The 23,663-nt window shown below is 45.1% G+C and overlaps 1 protein-coding gene across 2 annotated transcripts in view; it reads left to right on the top strand.

Annotated features, from left to right (window-relative positions):
- Positions 1-17,003: 17,003 nt before the first annotated feature.
- The window catches only part of Arhgap31 (Rho GTPase activating protein 31), a 107,380-nt gene continuing 100,720 nt past the window's right edge, over positions 17,004-23,663 (top strand). For both annotated transcript variants that reach the window (XM_070030156.1, XM_070030155.1), the window contains exon 1: positions 17,004-17,831. In XM_070030156.1, coding sequence (XP_069886257.1) covers positions 17,732-17,831 — 100 coding nt within the window. In that variant the 5' untranslated portion in view covers positions 17,004-17,731. The remainder of the gene's footprint in view (positions 17,832-23,663) is intronic.

Below are 23,663 nucleotides of genomic sequence, written 5' to 3'. Positions count from 1 at the left end.
CTAGGCAACAGCAAAAAAGCAGCGAACAGTTCCAAGCCCATTCATGGCTTCCTGGGAGAAGAAAGGAAGCCATCACCACAAGGTTAGCCAGATAGCCCTGGTGACAGATGAGCAATTCTAGCTGCAAGATGCACCCCACACATCCTTCAAGATTGAAACCCCCACGCGAGGAGGGACAGTAAGTGACAGCTCTGATTCTGATGGGGGAAGGCTAGCCTTTGTGAAGAAAGTTACTTTGTCTCCCTCTTATCTTAGAGTGTGACAACATGAAGCCATCTTGAGACAGGATCTGTTGTTTGAGACTGAGGTAATCTGGGGGCCAAACACCAAGGAACATGATGGCTCGGGGAGTCTTTGGGACACCTTGCTACAAAGTCAGGGTAGAAGATAGCCCTGAGTGCCTGTGAAGGACGGGGAAAGGATCTGGTCCCACAGATGAAGCTGGACTAGTGAGGAACTTTGGCAGAAGGGTGCTGAGGTGGTAGAAGGCCAGGTGGACCAATCCTGGTACTAAGCCTGCACTGGTTAGTATTTCAGTCAGGGCCTACAAGTATTGAGACCTAGCTAGGGAAGAGTAGCAGCCTGGCTACACTGAGGGTCCTGACAATCAGGATGGAGGGCCCAGAGTCCAGATTCCATTGGATCATAAAACTTCCACAACCTCCTCGTGCACAATGGGAGATGAATTGCTAGGTGAGATCTATAAGCCCTGAGATCAAAGGCACAGAGTAGTTCCCTCACTCCGCCTCCACCCAGTATAGCACCTAGTGCTCTGTTTGCTAACCCCTATTTTCTGTTGCATCCAGGGATCACCTCAAAGCTTGGACACTTACTGCCTCTGGGGACACAAAGGAGGAAAGGAGAGATGTGGAGCAAATGTAGGCCTGGCCACAGCCTGGCCCACAGGCTATAAATGAGGCTATTAATGAGGCTTACAGACTTCTACCTCTTGTAGAAGTCTGGTCCTCTGGTTAGTTTACCTGGCTCTGAGCATAGCTGAGCATCAGGCCTCATGCCCTGAGCACACAGGCAAATGGTTGGCTTCTTAGTCATAAACTCCTAGGTCAGTGGTAAAAAAAAAAAAAAAACAGCCCCTCAACCTGTCCAGCTATATTGTCTTGCCTGAATATGGAGACTACCTCAAGTAAAAGACTACAGGAAGCTGGGCACCAGTGGCTCACTCCTGTAGTCCTAGTGACTCAGGAGAATGAGATCTGAGGGTCGAGGTTTGAAGCTAGCCTGGGCAGAAAGTCTATGAGACTCTTTTTTTTTTTTTCTGGTGATTCATTAAAGAGTCTCACGGACTTTTCCTGCCCGAGCTGGCCTAGAACTCTGATCCTCCAGATCTCAGCCTCCTGAGATCTGGTCCGGTTGTGGGGCCTGAACTCTGGGCCTGGACGCTGTCCCTCAGCTCTTCAGCTCTTCAGCTCAAGGCTAGCGTTCTACCGCTTGAGCCACAGCGCCATTTCCGGCTTTTTTCTTTTTGCTTATGTGGTGCTGAGGAATCGAACCCAGGGCCTCATGCATGCAAGGCAAGCACTTTACACTGAGCCACCTTCCCAGCCCCAAGTCTATGAGACTCTTATCTCCAGCTAACCACCAAAGAAGCTGAAAGTGGAGCTGTGACTCAAGTAGTAGAATGCCAGCATTAAGAGATAAAAAAGGCTCAGGGATAGCACCTAGCCCCTGAACTCAAGCCCCTACACTGGCACACACACACACACACACACACACACACACACACACACACACACACACACACACATGTACACATACAGGTACACCTACACACACACAGGCTACAGAAGATTAAAACTTCTCTCCATTGATTTGGCCTCAGATGCATAAATCCCAACACTGAAAACTCCTTTGACAAAATTCAACATCTTTTCAAGACAAAAACCCTGAACAAACTAGAAATAGAAGAAATAGACCTCAACATATTAAAGGTTGCTTATGACAAACTTATAGCCAACATCATACTGGAATGGGGGAAAACTGAAAGCACTTCCTCTCAGCAAAAACAAGAGCAGGGTGTCCACTCTCCCCCTTTTAGTACTAGAATTCCTACCAGAACAACATGGCAGAAGAAAGAAAAAAATGAATTCAAATAGGAAGGAAGAGGTTAAACCATTCCTGTTTGCAGATGATAGGATGTTATATGGAAAAGATTCTAACGATTCCACTTAGAATTCCTACATCTGATCAGCACGTTTGGCAATGTAGCACAATATAAAATTAACATACAAAGTCAGCTGCTTTTCCATATGCCAATAATGATCAAGCTGGGAAAGAAATGAGGGAGACTGGCACTCTGTGTTTACAGACAGGAAATGGAATTGGGGATCATCATGTTGAGTAAGATAAGCCACCTAGAAAGCCATCTATCATATTTCCTCCCTTGTATGTACAACCTGGACCTAAAATGATGATGATGGTAATAATAATAATTGATGATAAGGGAACCAGTGACAGGGAAGAGAGGAAAAGAATAAGTACTTGGAGATAAAGAAGAATAAAGTTTTTCAAATTATATGTATGTGTTAATATATATATGTAAATAATATAATGAAACCCACCAAATACTGCTTTAAAAATCAGGGAGGGAATGGGAAACAAGGAAATATAATAGAGGGGGTGAACTTGTTCAGCGTACATCGTTTGAATCTATGGAATTATGGCAATGAGAATTCCTTGTATAATCGGGCTTAGATAGAAAAGCAGACGACACCACCAAAGGAATGGCAATCCTAAGTGAAATCAAATAATTTTTGAAGAAAAAAATCAGCATAAAATGTAGAGCAAGGGCTGGGAAGTTAGCTCAGTGGTAGAGCACTTGCCTTGCATGCCTGAGGCCCTGGGTTCGATTCCTCAGCACCACATAAGCAAAAAGAAAAAAGCCAGAAGTGGCGCGGTGACTCAAGTGGTAGAGTGCTAGCCTTGAGCTGAAGAGCTGAGGGACAGCGCCCAGGCCCAGAGTTCAGGCCCCATGACCAGACCCAAAAAAAAAAATGTAGAGCAAAACATAATGTGATGTGACTGGAGCAAGGTAAGCAGTACAAAGAAGAATAATCTAGTTGACCTTGAGGGATGTGTTGTTCTCTGTAGAGCCAAGGCCTGGCCATATTGGCTCGGTGTTCAACATTCCGAGACGAACACCCTCAAGTTCTGTTCAGAATAATAGTGCATAAACATAATTTATATATAAGCTAATTTATTTCTGTTACTAGGATCAATGGACAAATAAAATTCATAAAATTAATCACCCTTACAGAACAAAATACAAGTGTTAAGAATCTTAATATTATAAAAATAACAGTAGAGAAAAGGCAATTGGGAGGCTGGGATAAAGGGAGGCAGAGGGGCATGAGGAGGAGTATGGGGTATATTTTTCTCAGATTGCTTTGGAAGGAATCATGTCATATCATGTTGAGGTATGGCCCTAGGGCAGAAGTGCTAAGAGGGGCCTAATGGCAGGAGTGTAAGTTAAGGAAGTAAAGCTCTCTGGAATAGATTCCTGTCTTTCTCATGGGTTGTCCTCACAAGACTGCATTAATTCTTGAGGGCATTAATGGCTTGTTATAAAGCCCAAATCGATGGCTTGTTATAAAAGGAGCCTGCCTCTTGTGTTTCATATCTTTTCTGTTGTTTCTTTGTTTGTTTTGCCATTCTAGGGCTTGAACTCAGGGTTTCATAAGCAGTCCACTACTTAAGCTGCATGCCTCCAGCCCTTTTCTGCTTTTTTCCCCCTGCTGCCTAGGGCTGGCCTCAGACAGTATCCTCCTACACTTCCTGTACAGTGGAGATAACCTGTTTGTACAACACACCCATCTTCTGAGTAGAGATGAGTCTCTGTAACTTTTTGCTCAAACTGACCTTCAACTGAAATCTGATCTGTTGCCTACTGTGTAGCTGGGTTTACAGTCAGGAATCACTGGGCTTGGCCCCTGTTTTGCCCTAGATGTTGAAACAACATCTAGATACCTGACCTTGAACTTCCAAGCCTCCTGAAGCACAAACCATGAGCCAATATCAACAATCTCCTTTCTTTAGAGTCTCAGGTATTCTGTATGGAAAGAGAAAACCGACCAAAACACTATTAATATATCACTAGGATAAGAATTCAAAGTTTAAGATAGCACTTAAATTTTATAAGGCTAACCAAAAGTATAGTGGGATAGGAAGGAAATAGAGAAATGATACAGATGGAGTTAGTAAACACAAAACAAAGTGGGTAAATTAAGGCACATCAGCCTAGACACAGACAACCACCAAAAGAATTAAATAGTTTGACATAGGATTTTTTTTCTTTTTCTATTTCATGCCATTCTATACTTTAAAAAAAATCTTTTAAACCAAATGCATACAAGGATTTTAAAATGAATACTACTTGTTCAATTTTATCATTTTACTTTTGTTTAATTTTAGGTTTAAGACACATGAGGAAAGTATAAACGTGCCTATTTTTAAAAGCGTTCTGGTCTGAACACTGATGTTTTCCAGATAAATCTTTGGCCACTTCACAGCCTTGTCTTGGCTTGGTATTATTTTCTCAAGAAATACTAACCCACATCCAAAAATAACAGAAAGGCAATTTACATCTTCATTGCCATGTCATGGAAACATCAAAGGGGGATTCCATTCATCACACATAACAAAACCTCTCAAAATGTTCCCTCTCAATATCTCACACCAGAGGTGTTCCTTTCCCTCAAACTTGTGCCAAGTGCACCCCATATTATTTCTGTGCCTCTGCTCCCCACTGCCTTCCCTTTCTGGACATATTCTCTTTCCCATATCTGCCCTATCACACATAAATCAAGCTTTCACCATATCCAGTTCATTACTTTCTACAGAATCTTCCTTACTCTAGTAATGAATCTAGAGAACAATTTTAAAAATGAATGTTGAGACCATCTACCTCAAGTATTTAGATATAACCTGCTAGAATCTAGTTGCAAAGTTCTAAGTTTCATATTCTAGGCACCAGAAAGATAGGAACTGGGTTCTGTTCATCTTTGTATTCACAAGGCAAATGGAGTACCTCAGGCCCCAAGTACACCTAAAATTGTCATTGTAACACAGCTTTTTATTTTCTTTTGTGCCCATACTGGGGCTTGAACTCAGGGCCTCGCACTCTCACTTGGCTATTTTACTCAAGGTTCATGCTCTACTACTTGATCCATACCTCTAACTTCTGGGTTTTGCTGGTTAATTGGAGATGAGTCTTTTGGATTTGTCTGCCCAGTCTAGCTTTGAATCATGATCCTCAGAATCCAGCCTACTGAGTAGCTAAAGTTACAGGTATGAGCTACTAGCACCCTAAACACAGCTTTTATGGGAGAACAGGAGGCAGGAAGCAAATGTTTACTGAGTGTCTACTGTGGGACAAGCAACCTGTCTCTACACTGTGATGTATTTCTCTGTCTTCTGTTCTGGGTCAGTAATCCTCAGTGAAGCAAGAAAGTTAGACGTGGAGGAGTAAAGGAAAAAGAAAAAACAACAAACAACCTCCATGTGATGTTGATATTCTCCAACGTGTATGTGCAAACACACAGCATAAAAATTCTTAGATTCCTAACACATGGAAAGAAAACAGTACTTTTACCAATTTGTTGTGCTTGAAGTAGTACAAATTTTAAGTGTTAGGGATGGAAGATAAAAATCCATTGCCAGGAACTGGCGGCTTCTGCCTGTAATCCTAGCCACTAAGGAGGCTAAGATCTGAGGACCACAGTTTCTAGCCAGCTAGGCAGACAAATCTGACAGACTTTTATCTCCAATTAACCAGCAAGGTGCCAGAAGTGGAAGTGTGGCTCAATTTATAGATTGGCACAGCCTTGTACAAGATAGACTAGTGAGATCTCAGGACTCTGAGTTCAAGCTCCAGAATTGACATACTGTGTGTGTGTGTGTGTGTGTGTGTGTGTGTGTGTGTGTGTGTGTGTGAGAGAGAGAGAGAGAGAGAGAGAGAGAGAGAGAGAGAATGAATAAGACATAAGATAAAGAAGCCGGGAATTGGTGGCTCACACTTGTAATCCTAGCTACTCAGGAGGCTGAGATCTGAAGATCTCAGTTCAAAGCCAACCCGGGGAGGAAGGTCCATGAAACTCTTCTCTCTAATTAACCACTAGAAAACCAGAAGTGGCACTGTGGCTCAAGTGGTAGAGCACTCACCTTGAGCTGAAGAGCTGAGGGATAGTACTCAGGCCCAGAGTTCAAGCCCCACAAGAAGATAAAGAGCCATTGATGGAAATTATGTGTGTGCATGTGTATGTGTGTGCGTGTTATTTGTGTACTTCTGTTGCTTTCATATTCAAAGATACACACTAGATGGCAAGCCCACATCTCACATGCTAACAATTACTGTGATCCCCTTACTTCTGGAAGTCTAGGCCAAATTCCTGAAAGGCTAAGACACTGTTTAAGAAGTATGAACACTAACTTTGTGATGATGGCCTTGCAAATAATTTCTAAAAATAGAAGGTAAACTTTAGTACCACCATTAAAAAAAATCTACTGCATGTGAAATAGCCATATTAATGCAGGCAGACAAATTAAATAACTAACTAGGCCATTTAATTTCATATCTCGGCTTTAAAACTAATTGTGGAACTAAAGTAAGAGACAAGGCAAGGATTTAACTCCAAATAGTTCCACTCTGGGAAGCACTGAACCACAATGCATTTCTACTTCTTACCAAGGTGAGAAGAAGGAACCTTCTTCTCCAATGCTAGGTATGCTGACACTTTCCTACTCTAAATTCTCCGTGTCTCCCCACCAGTGTGCTCTGGTGTGCTCAATTCTACAGCACACACAATTCCCGCTTAGGTAGACCTTCTGTCAGCACAAGCTGGCCATGCCACTAGTCACTTTCATACCCAACTCCACTGACTCATGCTTCATTTTCTGAGTAAGTCATGGCCCCACACATTTCGTGGTGTCTAGAAATATTACCCTCATTGTTCTGAAACCTCTCCCCCATCTCCTTCTCTACAGGAACAACGAGTCACTCAGGTCTCCACAAGGATCACTTCCTCTGAGATCCTCTAACTCTGCCAAAAACCAGCCACTCCAACTCTGCCACATCTACTATGCTGTTTACTATGTATCTGGGTGGCTTGCCACTAGAGCTAAGAGTTCTCTGAGGAAATAGATGGTGTCTTCCCAACTTTGTATCCTTACACCAAGCCCAGGTACTAATGTTCAGAGGATACTCCACAAAATACCTGAGAAGATCACCTTAACGTGGAAAAGTTTTATTTTTCTTATGCTTGCAGAGGTAATAGTCCATGGTTCAGCTGCTCCATTGCTTTTGGACCTGTAGCAAGGATAAATGCCATTGTGCCGGGGGGGGGGGGGGGGGGGGGGGGAGGGGGGGGGAGGGAATGGTAGAGGGAAGTGCTCACCTCACAACAGCCAGAAAGAATAGAAACATGAGAGGGGTCCAAATACAAGGCACACCCCAGTGACCTACTGTCTTCAACTAGACACTACTTTCTAATAGTCCCATCAGTTATGAACTCATCAGTGGATTACTCAATTGATTAAGTTAGCATCCTCTTGATCAACACCTCTCTCCAGTGCCACCTGCTGGAGATGAAGTCTTGGAGATATCTTACATACCAATCTTGATATTTCCTGTGTGTGTTGACTGACTGGCCAAATCAATGAATAAATGTCAAATGTAAATAGAGTTCCTAGGCTCTTTCAAAAACTTCCTTGTTCAGGCTGTGAGATAAAGAAGATGGCTGTCATAGCTACTAGGGAGGTGAGATCTGAGGATTTGGTCTGAAGCCAGCCTGGGCAGGAAAATCTATGCTACTCTTATTTCTGACTAATCACCGAAAAAGCCAGTAGTGGAGCTATGGCTCAAGTGGTAGAGAACTAGCCTTGAGCAAAATGAAGCTCAGAGACAGCACCCAGGCCCAGAGTTCAAGCCCCAGGACAGGCAAAAAAAGGAGGAGGGAGGAGAGGACATAACATACCAATTTGCCCCGGGGGGAGGGGGGGAAGATGGCATGTAGGAGGAGTAGAGGAAACAGAGGCCAGAGCTAGAATAGTCTGCTTAGGAGGGACTGTTACAAGGGCTTCTGGAACTTCCTTTTTTAATACTCCAAGAGGTTTGGGTACCCTTCAAAATGTGGTTGTCCCCTCTTCTCCATACTTAAGAGTCAACTGAAGGTATTCAATGGGTACATTGTTATATTAATGTTCTATTTTTAATTTTTTTTAATTTGCTAGCTATTATGAATGTCTTACTGTTCCTAATTTTAAACTATCCTATGTATGCTGATGCAGGAAAAACCTAAGATATATAAGGTTTGATATTCTGCATTTGCAGATATCCATGGAGAGTGTGGAAATATCTCATATGTAAAGAGGAAATCATGGGTGGGATGGAGCTTTCCTACCTCCCATGTCCCCCTGTGCTCTCTAAGCAGGTGAATCCGAGCTACTTTGATACCATTTATCCCTATAGTTGTACCATTTGCCTTTCCCAAATTACTGAACATCTCGATCAGCTAGCGAGGCCCCATACAGAGAAACTTCTGGGAGTAGATTGCCTCCAGTCGAATCATCTGAATAACAGGTTGCAAGGCACGTCTATAACTTAATTACCTTTGGCTGTCTTAGAGTTTCTGGGCTGACATAAGAAGTTACCACCAACTGGCAGATTTAAACAACAAAAAGTTTTGTCTCACAGTTCTGGATACTAGAAGTCTGAGGACTTGTAGATGCCAATGGGATGGTTTCTTCTGAGGGTTGTGAAGGGACTCTGCTTGCTGTGGATTCCTGGAGATATTTGTGTTCCTTAGCTCAAGGAGACACCTCTCTTCTTGTCTCCATCTTCACACTCAGTTCTTTCTGTACAAGTGTCTGCATGTACAATGCCTCCTTTTATAAGTACACCTGTTGTGCAGGATTAATTATATCTAACCAATTGCATCACAGACATTCTACTTCTGAATAGGGCCATAGATGAGAAATCTAAGTGTTTGAATTTTAATGATTTGGGAGAGGGCTTGCAATTCAATCCATAACAATGGTCATATTTTCTAAAGCAAAAATCAGGACATGTCCTTGGATGCATGGTCTGAAGATGGACAGAACATTTGTAATTAGGGTTGGTTGGGAGGCACAAATAACTAGTTTGTTTGTTTTTTTTTGTCCCTTGGTGGTGCTGGAACTCAAGGCCTCAGGTACGCTACAGCTTGAGCCACCCTTGAGCTCCTTTTATATTAATTATTTTTGGGGACAATCTCACTTTGTGAGTGGACTGGCCTGGCCAGTCCTCCGTTGCTGCTTCCCCCTGTGGCTGGGAATGACAGGCTTGTAGCTCGCTATGCTCAGTTACTGGTTGAGATGGAGTTTTGAAATTTTCTTTTTGTTAGGCCTGGCCTCAAACCTCAATAGAACCCAACTGAGAAGGGGCTGGGAAGCTGGCTCAGTGGTAGAGTGCTTGCCTAGCAGGCATGAAGCCCTGGGTTCGATCCCTCAGTACCACCAAAAACAGAAAAGCCAGAAGTGGTACTGTAGCTCAAGTGTTAGAGTGCTAGCCTTGAACAAAAGAAAACCTAGGGACAGTGCCCAAGCCCTGCATTAAAGCCCAAGGACTGGTGTAAAAAAAACAAGAAACCTGCAGAACCCAACTGAGAGTCATTTTCTAGAGTGATTGAGGCATGTTTGTGTTATCTCTGAAAGAGTTTTAAAGCAATTCTAAGTGGCTACTTAAAGAAGTTCTGGTGAATATGCAGAATTAGATCTGGAACCTGAGGCTGCTTTAAATAAACAGGTCTCATGCAATCGGGGAGGATTTCCCATTTAATCAAGTTAATGTGAGATATAGAGATATGGACATGTAAATATAGGCACACACACACACCCTTTACTTTGAAAAAGTGCACAGGTAAAGCAAGTTTTTTGTGTTTGGCTAGCTTCTTTTAGCATTAGTATGAACAATTAAAAATTTATACACTGACCATTGAAAAAAGCAAGAAATTCCCTGAAATACATGAGTCTTCAAGTGTAGTGTGTGTGTGTGTGTGTGTGTGTGTGTGGTGTGTGTGTGTGTGTGTGTGTGTGTGTGTGTGTGTGTGTGTGTTGGTCCTGGGGCTTGAACTCAGGAGCTGCGCACTGTCCCTGAGTTTTTATGCTCAAGGCTGGCACTCTACCATTAGAGCCACAGCTCTATTTCTGGCTTTTTGGTGCTTAATTGCAGATAAAAGCCTCACAGACTTTCCTACCTGGGCTGGCTTTGAATCACAATCCTTAGGTGTCAGCCTCCTGAGTAGTTAGGATTACAGGTATGAGCCACTGGTACCCAGTTATCAAGTATGATTTTCATTACAGATTGGAGCACTTCCCCACTACTCCCAAACCTCACAATCTTGTAAACATATATTCAAGAATTATAATTCCAAATAACAGGAATATATTGTCTTTCTTACGAGTGTTCTCAACTCTAGGGGTACAAAAATGTACAAAGGGTACTTTTTGTCTACAACCTATTAGAACTCCCATGTCCATACTGATTTTTTTCTGCCAGTCCTGGGGCTTGAACTTGGGGCTTGAACTCAGGTCCTGGGCTTCTTTTGCTCAAGGATAGCACTCTATCATTTGAGCCACAGCACCACTTCTGGCTTTTTCTGTTTACACGGTCCTGAGGAATCGAATCCAAGGCTTCATGCATGCTAGGCAAGCACTCTACCACTAAGCCATATTTCCAGCCCATACTAATTTCCCAAGATAGGAATGAAAACAGGTCCTGATGCAATGACCTAAGAAGAACATGAATCATGATCCAACTGCTTCTTCAATAGCCCACAAAAGGCTATTCCTTGCCAGGAAACTATAAGAAGGCAATCTTTTTTTCTTTTCTTTCCTTTTTTTTTTTTTTTTTGGTCAGTTGTGGGGCTTGAACTCGGCTTGAGCGCTGTTCCTCAGCTCTTCAAGCTCTACCACTTGAGCCACAGCACCACTTCTGATTTTGTAGTGGTTTATTAGAGATAACTGTCTCACACACTTTCCTGCCCAGGCTGGCTTTGAACTGCGATCCTCAGATCTCAGCCTCCTGGGTAGCTAGGATTACAGGCTTGAGCCACCGGCACCTGGCAAGAGGCAATCTTTTAGAAATATTTTTCTAGTTCTAACCACTTAAATACAAAGCAAATCTCCTTAAACCATGTTGGAACTGGGCAAGGTACTAAAAAATATGTTTATAAACATACATGCATACATACATACATCTTAAAGTCTTATAAATTGTTTTATGTGAGACGGAAACCAGGATGGAAACTTGGAAAAAGAATACCAAGAAACTGTTGGATACAGGCTAAGTGCTCCACATTTTCACTACCTTACTTAATCCTTACAGCAATGTCTCACAAAGTGGCTATTATCACCCCTATTTAGATGTGGAAACTGATGTCCAAAGATGTGAAGTCATCTGCCCACCCAACGTCAAGGAACAAATAACTAGTACAGACAGCCTGGGGTCCCAGGTCTGCTTGATCCCCTAGACTGTGTTCCAGGGCTTGGAACAGCCTGTGGGGACCCTAATAGCCAGCATCTCCCAGTAAGCTCTGAAGGGGAAAAGGCTGGTGGGGAGAGGAAGACTATCATGGAAGGGGAGGAGAGCGTGGAGGAAGAGGAGGAAGATTATGGGGCGTCAAGGCCTAACAACAACTGTGTATTGGGAAAACAATTTTGTTCAAGAGGGCTATTTATAGGGATGTTTTTCCTCAGCCCTCCCTTCACCTCCCCCCTCCCTTTTGTGTTAAAAGGCGCCTGGCAGATTGGTAAAGGGTTACAGGCAGTGTACAGGAAATTATGGAACACAATGAACAGGGCGGGGGCAGGTCCCCACCCACCTAAGAAAATGGCTTGCTCCAGTGTGCAGAGGCCCTGGAGGCAGACAGATGGACAGGGAGCTCAGGAGCAGGTTCTGAGTCTTCCATGGTTTTCTTTCTCCATGTCATAAAAACAAAGGCAACGTGCCCAATGTGGAGCAGAACGGAAGGGGAAGATGGGGGTGAGGGGGAGGAGAGACAGAATTGAAGTAACAAAAGCAAGCCAGAAGTGCTGAATTAAGTCAGATAGGCAAGTTAGTCTTCTGGATCCCAGAGGGCTCCCAGGTTCCATAAAGAACCTAGGGGTTTCTCTCCAAAGAAATCGTCTTAAACCCTGCTATTCAGGGACCACCCCGCCGCGCCCCTCCCCACCCCCCCCCCCACCCCCGGACCTACTGCCACCAGATCCTCAGGACACACCCTGCCAGGCTTCTGGGAAGCTGCCTATAGGACCCTCTCTGACCCCTCAATCTTTTATCCTGCTCCACTGAACAGAGGCCTCAATCCAAATGGGCCCAAATTCTGACTTAAGTGCTTGAGGCTAGGCCCTGTGCAGGGTCAGCGCTGGGCATAACAGTGGTTTGCTGAAGTTCTGGCTCCCTGCCTGACCTTGTGAAGCAGTCTTCGCCCCCATGTGGCTCCAGGAAGGAAGTGTCCTGCTGCTATTTGGCAACCTTCAATACCCATGGTGGAATGGGACAAGGGGACCCTGTACTGTCTGGTTTGTTCGTGTCTGGGTTACTCAAGACTCAATTTAATGCCACAACTGTGCATAGGGTTCAGATGTTATGTGTGTTTGTTTGCTTGCTTAACGTTCAGTAGAACATGAAAGATCTCACAAAATAAATTAAGAGTAGAACTAAAATATTGATGATAAAAAAAAAACTTATTTCAAGCCAATGCCTGTGGCTCACATTTGTAATCCTGGCTACTTAGGAAACAGGTCTGAGGATTGTGGTTCAATGCCTGCCTGGGCAGGAAAATGTGTGAGACTCTTATCTTCAATTAATTTCACTGAAAAAGCCAGTAGTAGCACTGTGGCTGGCTCAAGTGGTAGAATGCTAGCCTTGAGCAAAATGGAGCTCTGGAACAGTACCCAGGCCCAGAGTTCAAGCCCCAGGACTGGCTTAAATAAATAAATAAATCTTATTTCATAAAGAACTTCAAATACTATGTGCAGATAATTCATCTCTCATTCTAACCTGTCAGCTTTACATAGTCCTGTGTGTGTGTGTGTGTGTGTGTGTGTGTGTGTGTGTGTGTGTGTGTGTGTGTTCTGGGGTTTGGACTCAGGACCTTGTACTTGGGTGTTCTATCACCAAGTCTAGCCCCTTTTTTTGTATTATGGTTATTTTTGCGATAGGGTCTTGCTTCCTGCCCTGGTATGAGCCAGGGCTGCAATCTGTCTATTTTAGACTTCCCCTTGTAGCCAGGTTGACAGGCAGGCAATTGGTGTGAGCTCTCGGTAAAGAAGGTATCTTGTGAACTTTTCTGCTTCTGGTTGGTCTGGGACCTAGATCCTCCAGATCTCAGCCTCCCAAGTAGTCAGGACTACAAACACATGAGCCACTGGTACCCACCTCAGCCCTATATTTTGTATCATCAAAGGACATTTCCTCCCGGAAGACATGTTCTTTGATGTGGAGAGAGGTAGTTGGTTTTTGTTTTGCAAAGATTAGTTTTACTCCCTTCCAGACAATAGTCTTATAAATCTGGAGTCATTTTAATCTCTATTCTCTCCAATATCAGTCTGAGTCTAGAAGATAGAAGACTGATCCATTTAAGTTCCTACTTGCTAAAGGAAGACTTCGTTTATAATATGGCCTTTTTGTTTTCTGGTTTTTGTTGGTAGTGGGGCTTGAACTTGGGGCCTGGGCACTGTTCCTGAGCTCTTTTGCTCAAGTCTAGTACTCTACTACGTTAAGCCACAGCGCCACTTCTGGTTTTCTGTTGGTTAACTGGAAATAATAGTTTTATGAACTTTCCTGCCTGAACTGGCTTTGAACCATGATCCTCAGATCTCAACCTCCTGAGTAGCTAGGATTACAGATGTGAGCCTCCAGTGCCCAGCTTAATATAATATTTTTAATTATTCTTTTATCCCCCAAACTCCTAGTTGATGGCAAAGAAGTTTAATTATGTTCTCAGTTGGGAAAGTGAGGGTGTAAAGCATTATCTCTCTGTGTGATATGTGTGTAATGTATGTATAATATCTGTGGTGTGTATATCTATATATGTGTGTGTGTGTAATGTTTGCTATATGTGTGCAATAGTATGTGATACTTCTCCCTCTGAATACAGTTTTACAACTCTAGGAACCAAAAGAGAACTAAAAGATACAATGAGAGATCAAGAGAGAGATCCTTAAAGTGATGAGATCTGCCCCTGCCTTTGCCTGTTCTCTGTTTTTACCAGGGCATCTGCTTGTCCCCAGAAGCCCTTTTGAAGCAATGCTGGCTTCAAATGGAAGAGCTCTGGAGGGCACCTGGGTCAGGATGGACACTGGTTCTGGTTCTCATTCCTTCTCTCTCATTTCTTTTTTTATTTTTATTTTTTGGTCAGTCGTGGGGCTAAAGCTCTGGGTTTGGGCTCTGTCCCTACACTCTTCAGCTCAAGGTGAGCGCTCTACCACTGGAGCCACAATGCCACTTCCGGTTTTCTAGTGGTTTATTGGAGATAGTCTCACGGACTTTCCTGCCTAGGCTGGCTTTGAACCCCGATCCTCAGATCTCAGCCTCCTGAGTAGCTAGGATTACAGGTGTGAGCCACCGGCACCCAGCTCAAATTGATTTCTTATGCATTAGGTTCTTATAATCATAAGTGCCTCCAAGACCCCCATCTCCAATATCTGCTCTGTCTTCTGTATTTACAGTGATTACATCCCTGGTGATTAAAAAAGCAGGTAAATATTTCAATAGTCCTCTGACCTCAACAGGTGCAGATAAGAGATAATGCAGACTGTCATAAAATTCTTTACCCCTATGGGCAAAATTTTAGTCAATTTGCACCAGGCCTTATTTGTATTATGGCCCAATCACTTATTTATTCCTTCAATCAATGTCCCTATACTATCTCCATGTATTCTTGCATCCTAGGAAATTTGCAGCCCAATGAAAAAGCTGGAGCCTACACCTGAGTTTCTCCCACTCTTTTCTTTTTATTATTAAAAGAAAAAGAATCTGATTCCAGTAAACATAGAGAAAGACAAGTAGGAAAATATGAAAGTCCTTGCTAAAGTAAACTCTTAAACAAATGTGAGTAGAGATAATTATAGTTCCATATGGAAAGGCTTCTCTATAAATAACAGGAGAAGCAAATCATTTAGTTAAACATACTGCTGGACTCTCCAAGCAGCTTATATTAAACATTCTGCTGGATTCTCTAAGCAACTTAGAAAATGGTCAGAAATTTCAGAGAGCAGGAAATGGGCAGATTCTCAAAAGAAATACTTCAGGAAGAACATTGGGCCTTTGGTACCTAGGATAAGTGAAGAAGGAAGGGTAGATTCTGCAAATCCCACTGTGGGTTATTCTAGTTGAGGGGTGGATGAGTTCTCTGAGCTGACCAGTGAAGAACCACCCCCAACCGAGAGGCATTTTGAAGGCTTCATCAGACTGGGCAGGGCTAGCTTGGAAATGAGGGTGGAAGGAGAGAAATGAGTCAATGGTTACTCTAAGATGTCTAGCCAAGATGACTGGGAAAATACTGGGTGTCACTAAGAGTAAGATGAAAACTAAAGGGAAGGAAGGAGAGACCCCATACCCCAAGCTTGGGATATAGGCTCCAAAGGCCAGGCAGAGCAGAGGGGAAAGGAAAGGCAGGCAGTGGGAGCCACACTCTTGGAAGGTTCATCTCCAAAGAGGGGGTCTCCACAGGGTTGTCAGGACTTGGCATTTGTGATCTTTGCCACTTGGGAACACCCTGGTGGAATCACCAGAGCTTCCTTTTTGCAAGAGAAGGCAGTAAACCATATTGCTTATGTAAAAAAACAAAACTGAACTCTTTAATGTTGGATATTAATATTATTATTTTCCCACAAGCACATCTGTAGGCCAGATTTGGTAGGTTGGCTATCAGGTTAGGGGTCAGAGTTCACAAACTGTCCGGGTGAGATGAAGATGAATGTAAAAGGATTCAGTCACTATACATGCAGTTGCTGTCAGCAGTCCAACTCTCCAAAGCCTACATATGGATTTGAATATATACAGGAAGTTTTAATGTACTCCTCAAACGGTTAAATCACAAGAATTCGAGTGCTTGCTGTGTGCTGAGTACACAGAAGTCAAGGAATTTCAAACCTAAGTGGAGAAGGAAAAACATGACCTCCTGACTATAAAGCAACTCTGGAGATGGCTGTTTTCTACATTACACTAACATACCCGAGGCCTCTTAAATGAGGGGCTGTGCCCTAGAATCACCGCCATGTGCACCCTTCGTAATACTGTGTGTGTGTGTGTGTGTGTGCAGGAATCTGTAACCAGAAATCTGACTTCCTGAGGCAATGGTTACGAAGCTGCAGCCGCAGCCTCTGTGGCCCAGGGGTATGCTTACCTCGGTGTGGGAGAGAGGGAAGCCTGTGGGGTGGGAGGAGGTGAATTGGGGTACGTGGACTTCCCCCCCACCCGCAAGAACGAGATGAAGAATGACCAGTGTAACCCCACCCCCACCCCCCGTGGCTTGTCAAGATCCTCAGCCTGCCTGGGGGGAGCAGGGGGCGGGAGGGGGGGGAAGGTCCCTGTCTTTGTTCCTGTCACTTACCCTTAAGTGTCTGTGGAGGAGAAAGGCGGACCCCGAAATAGAAAGTGTCAAGGATGGGATTGACAAGGCGGGTGCGTCGGTGCGCGCACGCGCGCGCGCCCCGTCCCGCGCGCTCCCCGCGGAACGCCCTCCCGTCCTCTGGTAGGGAGCCCACGGCGGGGCAGGAAGCGGCGGGGCGGCTGTGGGTGCCCGTCACCCCAACCCCTCCCCAACCCCCTCCCGGGAGAGCAGCGATTTCCTCCGGGGCGGCCCCGAGCTATCTCTCCAGAGGCACGGGCTGGCCTCAGGAGAGCTTGGTCCCTCCCCAGCCCGCACTTCTCAACCCACCCACCTACTTCCTCCCGCTCCGCACACTCCAGCTCCGAGGCGGCCAAAACTTTCCACCCTCCGCCCCCCCCCCTCCCCGAGCTAACTTCCTTCCAGCGTTTCCTGAGCTGGATGATCCTCGGATTTGTAAGACAGGAAAAAAAAGAAGAGAGAGAGAGAGAGAGAGGAGAGAGAAGGCGCGAGGGCGGGCGCAGGAGACAGGATGCTGGCTTTTGGCGTTGGCCAAGCCGTCTGAAGACGAGACAGGCGGGGCCCAGGGCAGCAGGACGCAGCGCAGCCCCCGGGGCTGTCCCCTCACCCCGCTTGCCTCTCCGGGACACCCACAAAGGCGGAGAGGAGGAAGGAACGACCCGAAGACTTCGCGCGCCGCCGCCGCCGCCGGACGGAGCGTCTGGAAGTCCCGGGGACTCCCGGTGAGGAAGTGACAACTCCCCGGGGCGAGCGGCCTCCGGCACCGCACGGCGGCGCGGGCGCAGCACGGGGGCGCACGCACCGGGTTGGGTGGATCGCCCGCCGGCTCGGTTGGGCTGCGACCGTGCGCGCCCCGCCGCGCCCTGACTCGCGCGCGCGTGGGGACCCCGGGGGAGCCGAGCCGTCCCGCGGGGGGATTCCGTGCTCCCGCGCCCCAGTCCCCGCCGCTGTCCTCGCGGTGATCCATGCGGACCCCCAGCGCCACGCTGCCGTCAGGGATCTGACAACCCTTCCCCCCCACCTCCCTCTCCCCGAGACCATCGTCCACGCGGTGCCGAACAGAGGGAGGGCGAGGACGGAGGGGCAGCCTCTGGGACTAACTCATGAAGAACAAGGGTGCCAAGCAGAAGCTGAAACGAAAGGGAGCCAGCGGTGCGTTCGGCTGTGACCTCACGGAGTACCTGGAAAGCTCGGGACAGGATGGTAAGGTGCCTTGGGCCGTCCCAGACCCCGTCCCGGTCCCCGTCCCGCCCTCGCCCTCCCCTCTGCTCTCTTCTTTTTGTCTGAGACAGCGGAGGATTCTCCTGGGGTGTGTGGGATTCAGTTCGTGAATTAATGTATTCCAGGCTTGTGCGCTCGCGCGTTGTACTTTTATTATTTTTTTTAAAGAACATACTTGGTTCTTAAGGTGCGGCCGGCGGTGGGGCCACCCTGACACCCGGCCGCTGTCAGTTCTGGCGTGGCCAAGTGTCGCGACAAGTTTAACTGACCCCATTCCGGACCCGCCAGAGGCCCTGTCCTTAAATCTGGGGTGTTGGAAGGGAGGGGTAAGACGGGACCTGTGTGGCTGGGTCCTCCTGTGGGCTTTCCACAGTGCACACCCTGGTGACCGCCTTCACCGTCCCTCTGGATTCATCAGTTCACACCCTTTTTCATGAACGAGCTGGAGGGCTGTGGGGGCAGGGGTGGAATGGGGATCCTGGCTGGGGGGTAGAGGGGGGAGTGGTTGCACCAACATTTTCTGAATTTCTGAGCCCATGCCAGATATATAGCGGACCCCCGCCCCCACCCCTAGACCCTTTTACCTTCTGGCGTTCAGTCTAGCATTTGCTATGTGAGGCAAGATGTGTGTGTGTGTGTGTGTGTTTTAAAAAAAAGGTCAGAGGGCTTTGATTTTTGAAATAGTTTAGGGTTCATAAGAGAAAAAAAAGAGAAAGTCTCAGTTTTCAAGGTCAACTTGGAATAAAGAAAAAGAAAAACTAGAATGCAGCCTAGTGGAGACAATTTAAACATTTGTTGGGGGAGAGAGAGAAAGAAAAAAAACTATCTCACATACAATAACTGCGTTTGAGGTTAGAAGTTTTTTAATCATAGGAAAGTTGGGGAAATTGAGCATTAAATGACTCCTTTTGTAAGGTTGACTAACCCTGCACTTACCCGTGACAAAAAGGCCTTGTCTTCCCAGGCTTCAGGGAGAGAGAAAATAGCCCTCCACATGGGCTGTGTGTTTATACATAGATAGATACAACAAAGGGAAAACTTACAGGCTGGGTAACTGTGCAGAATAATTCTGCCTCGGGGAAAATAATCTGAAAAAGAAGAGATTCCATTCGTCCATATCAAATATGCATCTCAAAAAAAAAAACAAAACAGTGCAGTGCTTTTGTCTTCCTTCCCCTTTTTGAAGACTCAGCACCCCTAGTAATTTGCAATGGCGTGATGTCCTGTGGTATTCCAGAGTTCAGGGCCTGCTGTATCATTAGGACGAATGGCTTAGTATTTTAGAGCGTGGGCAACCACAGGTTTATAAACTGCCTCTTTGAAATAGAGGCATAACTGGAGTTATTATTTGTTGAATTCTTCACCAACAATCTTGAGTGGTTGATTTGGAATTTAAAAAAAGAATCACTTGGGCTGAGCTCTTTTGAATGTGAGGGTATTCCAACTTATATGCCTTAATTGCTGTAGTAGAAAGTTTGAAGTGTTTCTCGCCACCTGTTTCCACAGGGGTCTTCAGGGTACCATTCAGGTTCACTAGAGTTGCTCCTAGGAGGTTGCCTCCTGCCATGTTATTCTGAGCCCTTGCTCCAGAACTGAGAATTGCATAAGGAGGCATGCCAGCCCTGCCCCATTCTTACAAAATCTTAAATCAGGGCGGAATACAGAACCCCAGAGCTCTCTGAAGATACCGCAGAGGCGCCCTTAGGAAGCTCTTCTTCAACTTGCTCTATATTTGGGGCTTCTGTGTGTTTCCTTTAGAAGATAAAATTTAAAAGGAAGGGAACTACTACTTAAGGAAAATGTGGGGCCCAGAGCATAACTCTAGCAGCAGAGTGATTATCTAGCGTGCACAGGTCCTGGGTCTGAGCCCCAGCATGAGCTAAAGAAAGGGAAGCCAGAACATAGTGCTGGAGAAGCTCAGAGATGTAAGTTGCCCTTTCTCAGGTGATCTAGTTAATTGTGAAGGCTGAAGATGGCCTTGACTTCATAGACTACCTTGCCTTTCTCTTATTGTCGAAGCCAACATTCTCTTCTAATGATTTTTTCCCCCTAAATTGAAAGCAGACAGCTCTGTCCTTGGACTAGCTAACTTTTCAAGATTGAACATAGCTGAATAGAGTTCAAAATAAGATCTGCTTCATGGTCCACAAGCAGTTATCATGCTAGGTGGAAATTAGGCATGCATGATAAGTTGTTAGTAAAAACAAGAATAATTAGGATTGCTTTTTCTCCCATAGTTAAAGTCATAGGATAGTTTTCTCATATTTTTGCTAGTGTAACAGTGATAAAGGAAGTCAGTGTTAATGGTTTTTCTTGTAATCTAAAACAATCTTGCATTCTCGTGGCCTTTTGCAGAGCATGTATTAGTAGACAAGACCTAGACTCTTTTCCTAGGGAGAAAAAACTGAGCAAAGACTTTGCCAGAGACTTTGAAAGAACATTCCAGAATGTTGTAACAAGCTGGGGTGATAACCAGAGGGCTTTTCCAGACTAAGATGGTGGTCGCTGAGCTTTCGGGATTAAGGGTGTAGCAATGGATGTTGGTAGAGCCAAGGCAAAACTGTTCAAGTTTGTGGGCACAAAGTTGAAGAAAGACCAGAGACAGAGGGAAACAGAGAACCCCTGTACTTGCAGAGAGGAAGAAAGCTCCAAGCTTCCAGGCAGGGCAAAGTGGGTGGCAGTTTGCTGTGTTTGGGCTGTCTGAGTATGGAGAAGTTACCACCTTCAGTGGCTGCACTCTGGGCAGCTGGAGGCTGAATACAAAGGATGTGTGTCAGCCACTTCTGCAATGTGCTGCACCTACTCCTGCGACCTTCAGTTGGACAGATCTGGTGGGATGGAGTGTGTGAGTAAACAAGTTTTATTTGGCTTAGCGTAAACATTACTTCGACCAGTTGTCATCCTTAGTCTTTGGGAAGCTAAAAAATCACAACAACAACAAGCAAACAACTCTAAAAACGTGAGCACGCACACACGCACATGTAGAGTTGTGCAAGTCTCTCAGACATCCACAGAGCTGTGTTACAGATCCTATTTTCATCATCCAGCATCCTGTAACCCTGATGTAAAGGGAAAACTCCCCCCACCCACACATCCCCATTGTGTCAATGATGGCCATTAAACTTGAGGCTTCCTGCATGCTAGGCAAATGTCTACTACTGTGCTGCACCTCTTCTTTAATCACTTTTCTATGGCCTGCTGAGAGCACCCCAGCAAAGCATAGAGTGCCTCCTGAAAGTCTCTTTTACTTCCTCTCTGCACAGTGCCTAGCCCCCAGCTTTCCCCCTGGGAACCAGCTAGCTTTCTCTTCCTGTCTCGAAGAATAGACGGAGAAGATTCATCCTTTCCTTACTGTGGATGCTGAAAAGAATATAGTTTCTTTTCTTTCTTTTCTACTCAGTTCTTTTTTTGTGCACACATTGGAGCTTGCTCTCTCTTTACATGCTCAGGGCTGGTACTCCACTACTCGAGCCATGCCTCCAGTCTGGCATTCTGCTAGTTAATTGGAGATGGAATCTTGAAGACTTTTGTGCCCAAGTTGGCTGACTCTTGATCCTACAGGTTTCAGTTTCCTGAGTAGCTAAAAGTACAGGAGTGTACCACTCTTTTTCTTCTTTCTTCTACAGTATGTGAAGGGCTTTTCTTGGAGTGGTGTGATTAAAAACCACATCATATTGTTAACTGTGGTGGGGAGGGTGTGGGTGAAATCCTCTGAGGCTGGAGTTCATTTCTGATCATTTATCTCTCCTGCAATGGACTGAGTGTTCTGAACTTTCCAGCAGAGCTTGGAGATGCTGAGCCCAGGAGCCAGGAGACAAGTTAGAGACTGTTAGAGGGTGAACTGCCCTCTTCCTCCAGGTTGGCCCCATTTTAAGGGCCAAGGACTTTCTCACCCTTTTAAGCCATATCTGTTCATTTATACCCACACCATGGTAAAAAGTGATAATGCCCAGTTGCACTCTCCACGATGGTGGTATATCAGAGTCACCTGGAGCACTAGAAAAAAAATGTCGATGCCCAGGTTCTCCTCAGGCCAATTACATCAAAATCTAATTGGAAGGGAGGAGAATCACTGCAGCACATGGGTTTGCAGACCCTGTTCTCCCAGATAGACAGCCTTGGCCACTCGGGTACCCAGTGTACCTCAGTGTAGGGGGGAAGGGGGAGAGAGAAAAAGAGGGGGGCTGGCATAATGGCACATGCCTGTAAGGGAAGGCTGTAATGGGATTTTGCACACATTAGTGTGCAAAAACACAAGACTGTCTGAAAAATAACCAAAGCATAAAGGGCTGGAAGTGTGTCTCAAGTGGTAGATCACGAGTCATACAAGTGCAAGGCCTTAAGTTTAGTCCCTAGTACCATCACCAGAAATAAACAAATACCCACCATACATACTACATACATATACCCTGCGTATATATTTAGATATATACTTTTTATTTGAGAGATGCCAGAAGGTTCCTAACAAATAAATGTATCGTGGGTGGCTTACACCTCTCATACCAATTTAGGAAGCTGTGATCTAAGGACAGTAGTTCAAAGCCAACCCAGGCAGATGAACCTGAGATATTCTTATCTCCAGTTAACACCTGAACTTGAGATGTAGCTCAAGGGCTAAATGAAAAAGCCAAACAAGAGCACAAGACCCTGTCTTCAAGCCCAAGTGCCAGCACACATACATATACATAAAAGGACCAGTGCAAATATAATACTAACTTTGATGAGACTATTATTTCAAAGGTCAAGACAAGACAATGGGAATTTTTAGATATAGTTCTGTTTTATTTCTGAGGCTAACGGATTACATTACTTCATTTAGCCATTTCATTGTTTATACATTTGTTTATTCACTCAGTAAACAAATATTAAGGCATGGTGTTAGGCACAGTATTGAAAAAAAAATGTGGGCTCCAGATTTAGGAAATGTTTTGGGCTGGGTGCAGTGATACCTACTGCCTGAAATCCCAGCTACTTGGAATGTGAAGATTGGGAGAATCATTGTTTAAGACTCCATCTTAACTAATAGTTGTTGGGCTTGGTGAGACATTCCTGTCATCTAAGCTTAAATAGGAGGTTCATGGTCCAGACTGGCCTGAGCACAAATATAAGACCCTAAAACTAACTAAAGCAAAAAAGGCTCAAAAGTTATAGTGTCTGCTATCAAGGGCAAGGCCCTGAGTTCACCCTGTAGTAGCATCAAGAAAAAGAAAAGGAAAAAAAAATACACAGCCAGAAACCCATAGCTCATTTCATTTTGAAGTTAGCAAAGGGGAAAATGCAAAAACTTTGATCTATGATTACATAGATCAGATACTCCAACATAGACAGGAGCAAGGTCTTATCAGAGAAGGGAAATGCTTTTTGTCCAAGATAAGATTTAATGCGGCAAGGAGTACAAAGGCAGAAGTATTCTCTGTGGCTTGGTTGTTTTCTTCCCAGCATCTTGGCTAGCATGTCATGGTTTTACTCCTTCCTCGGCTCATTCCTCATCCTATGGGTCTCAGCTTTGGAAAGTTCTGGAAGTCATTCTGGTCCCTGATTGCTGAGGACTCCCAGTTGGACTGCTGGAATTTCACTGCCTAGGATAGAATCCTAATTTGGCCTTTCCCCTGATGAGCAGCCCTGGAACAAGTTACTTAACCTCTCTGGGCCTGTTTCTTCTCTTATGAAATGGGGATGTTAGGATTGATGTGTACTACTAAATGAGCTAGTAGAGCAAAGCTCTTCCCATCATGATACACGGGACTCGCCTACCATGACCTGTATGACTGACCGCATGAAACTTTAGGGAAATAACTAATGAATATAGACATG

This window comes from Dipodomys merriami, unplaced genomic scaffold (genome assembly GCF_024711535.1).
Source record: "Dipodomys merriami isolate MVZ:Mamm:240054 unplaced genomic scaffold, mDipMer1.0.p SCAF_2, whole genome shotgun sequence".
NCBI classification, from domain to species: Eukaryota; Metazoa; Chordata; class Mammalia; order Rodentia; family Heteromyidae; genus Dipodomys; species Dipodomys merriami.
This window is presented reverse-complemented; position numbering and strand designations above follow the sequence as displayed.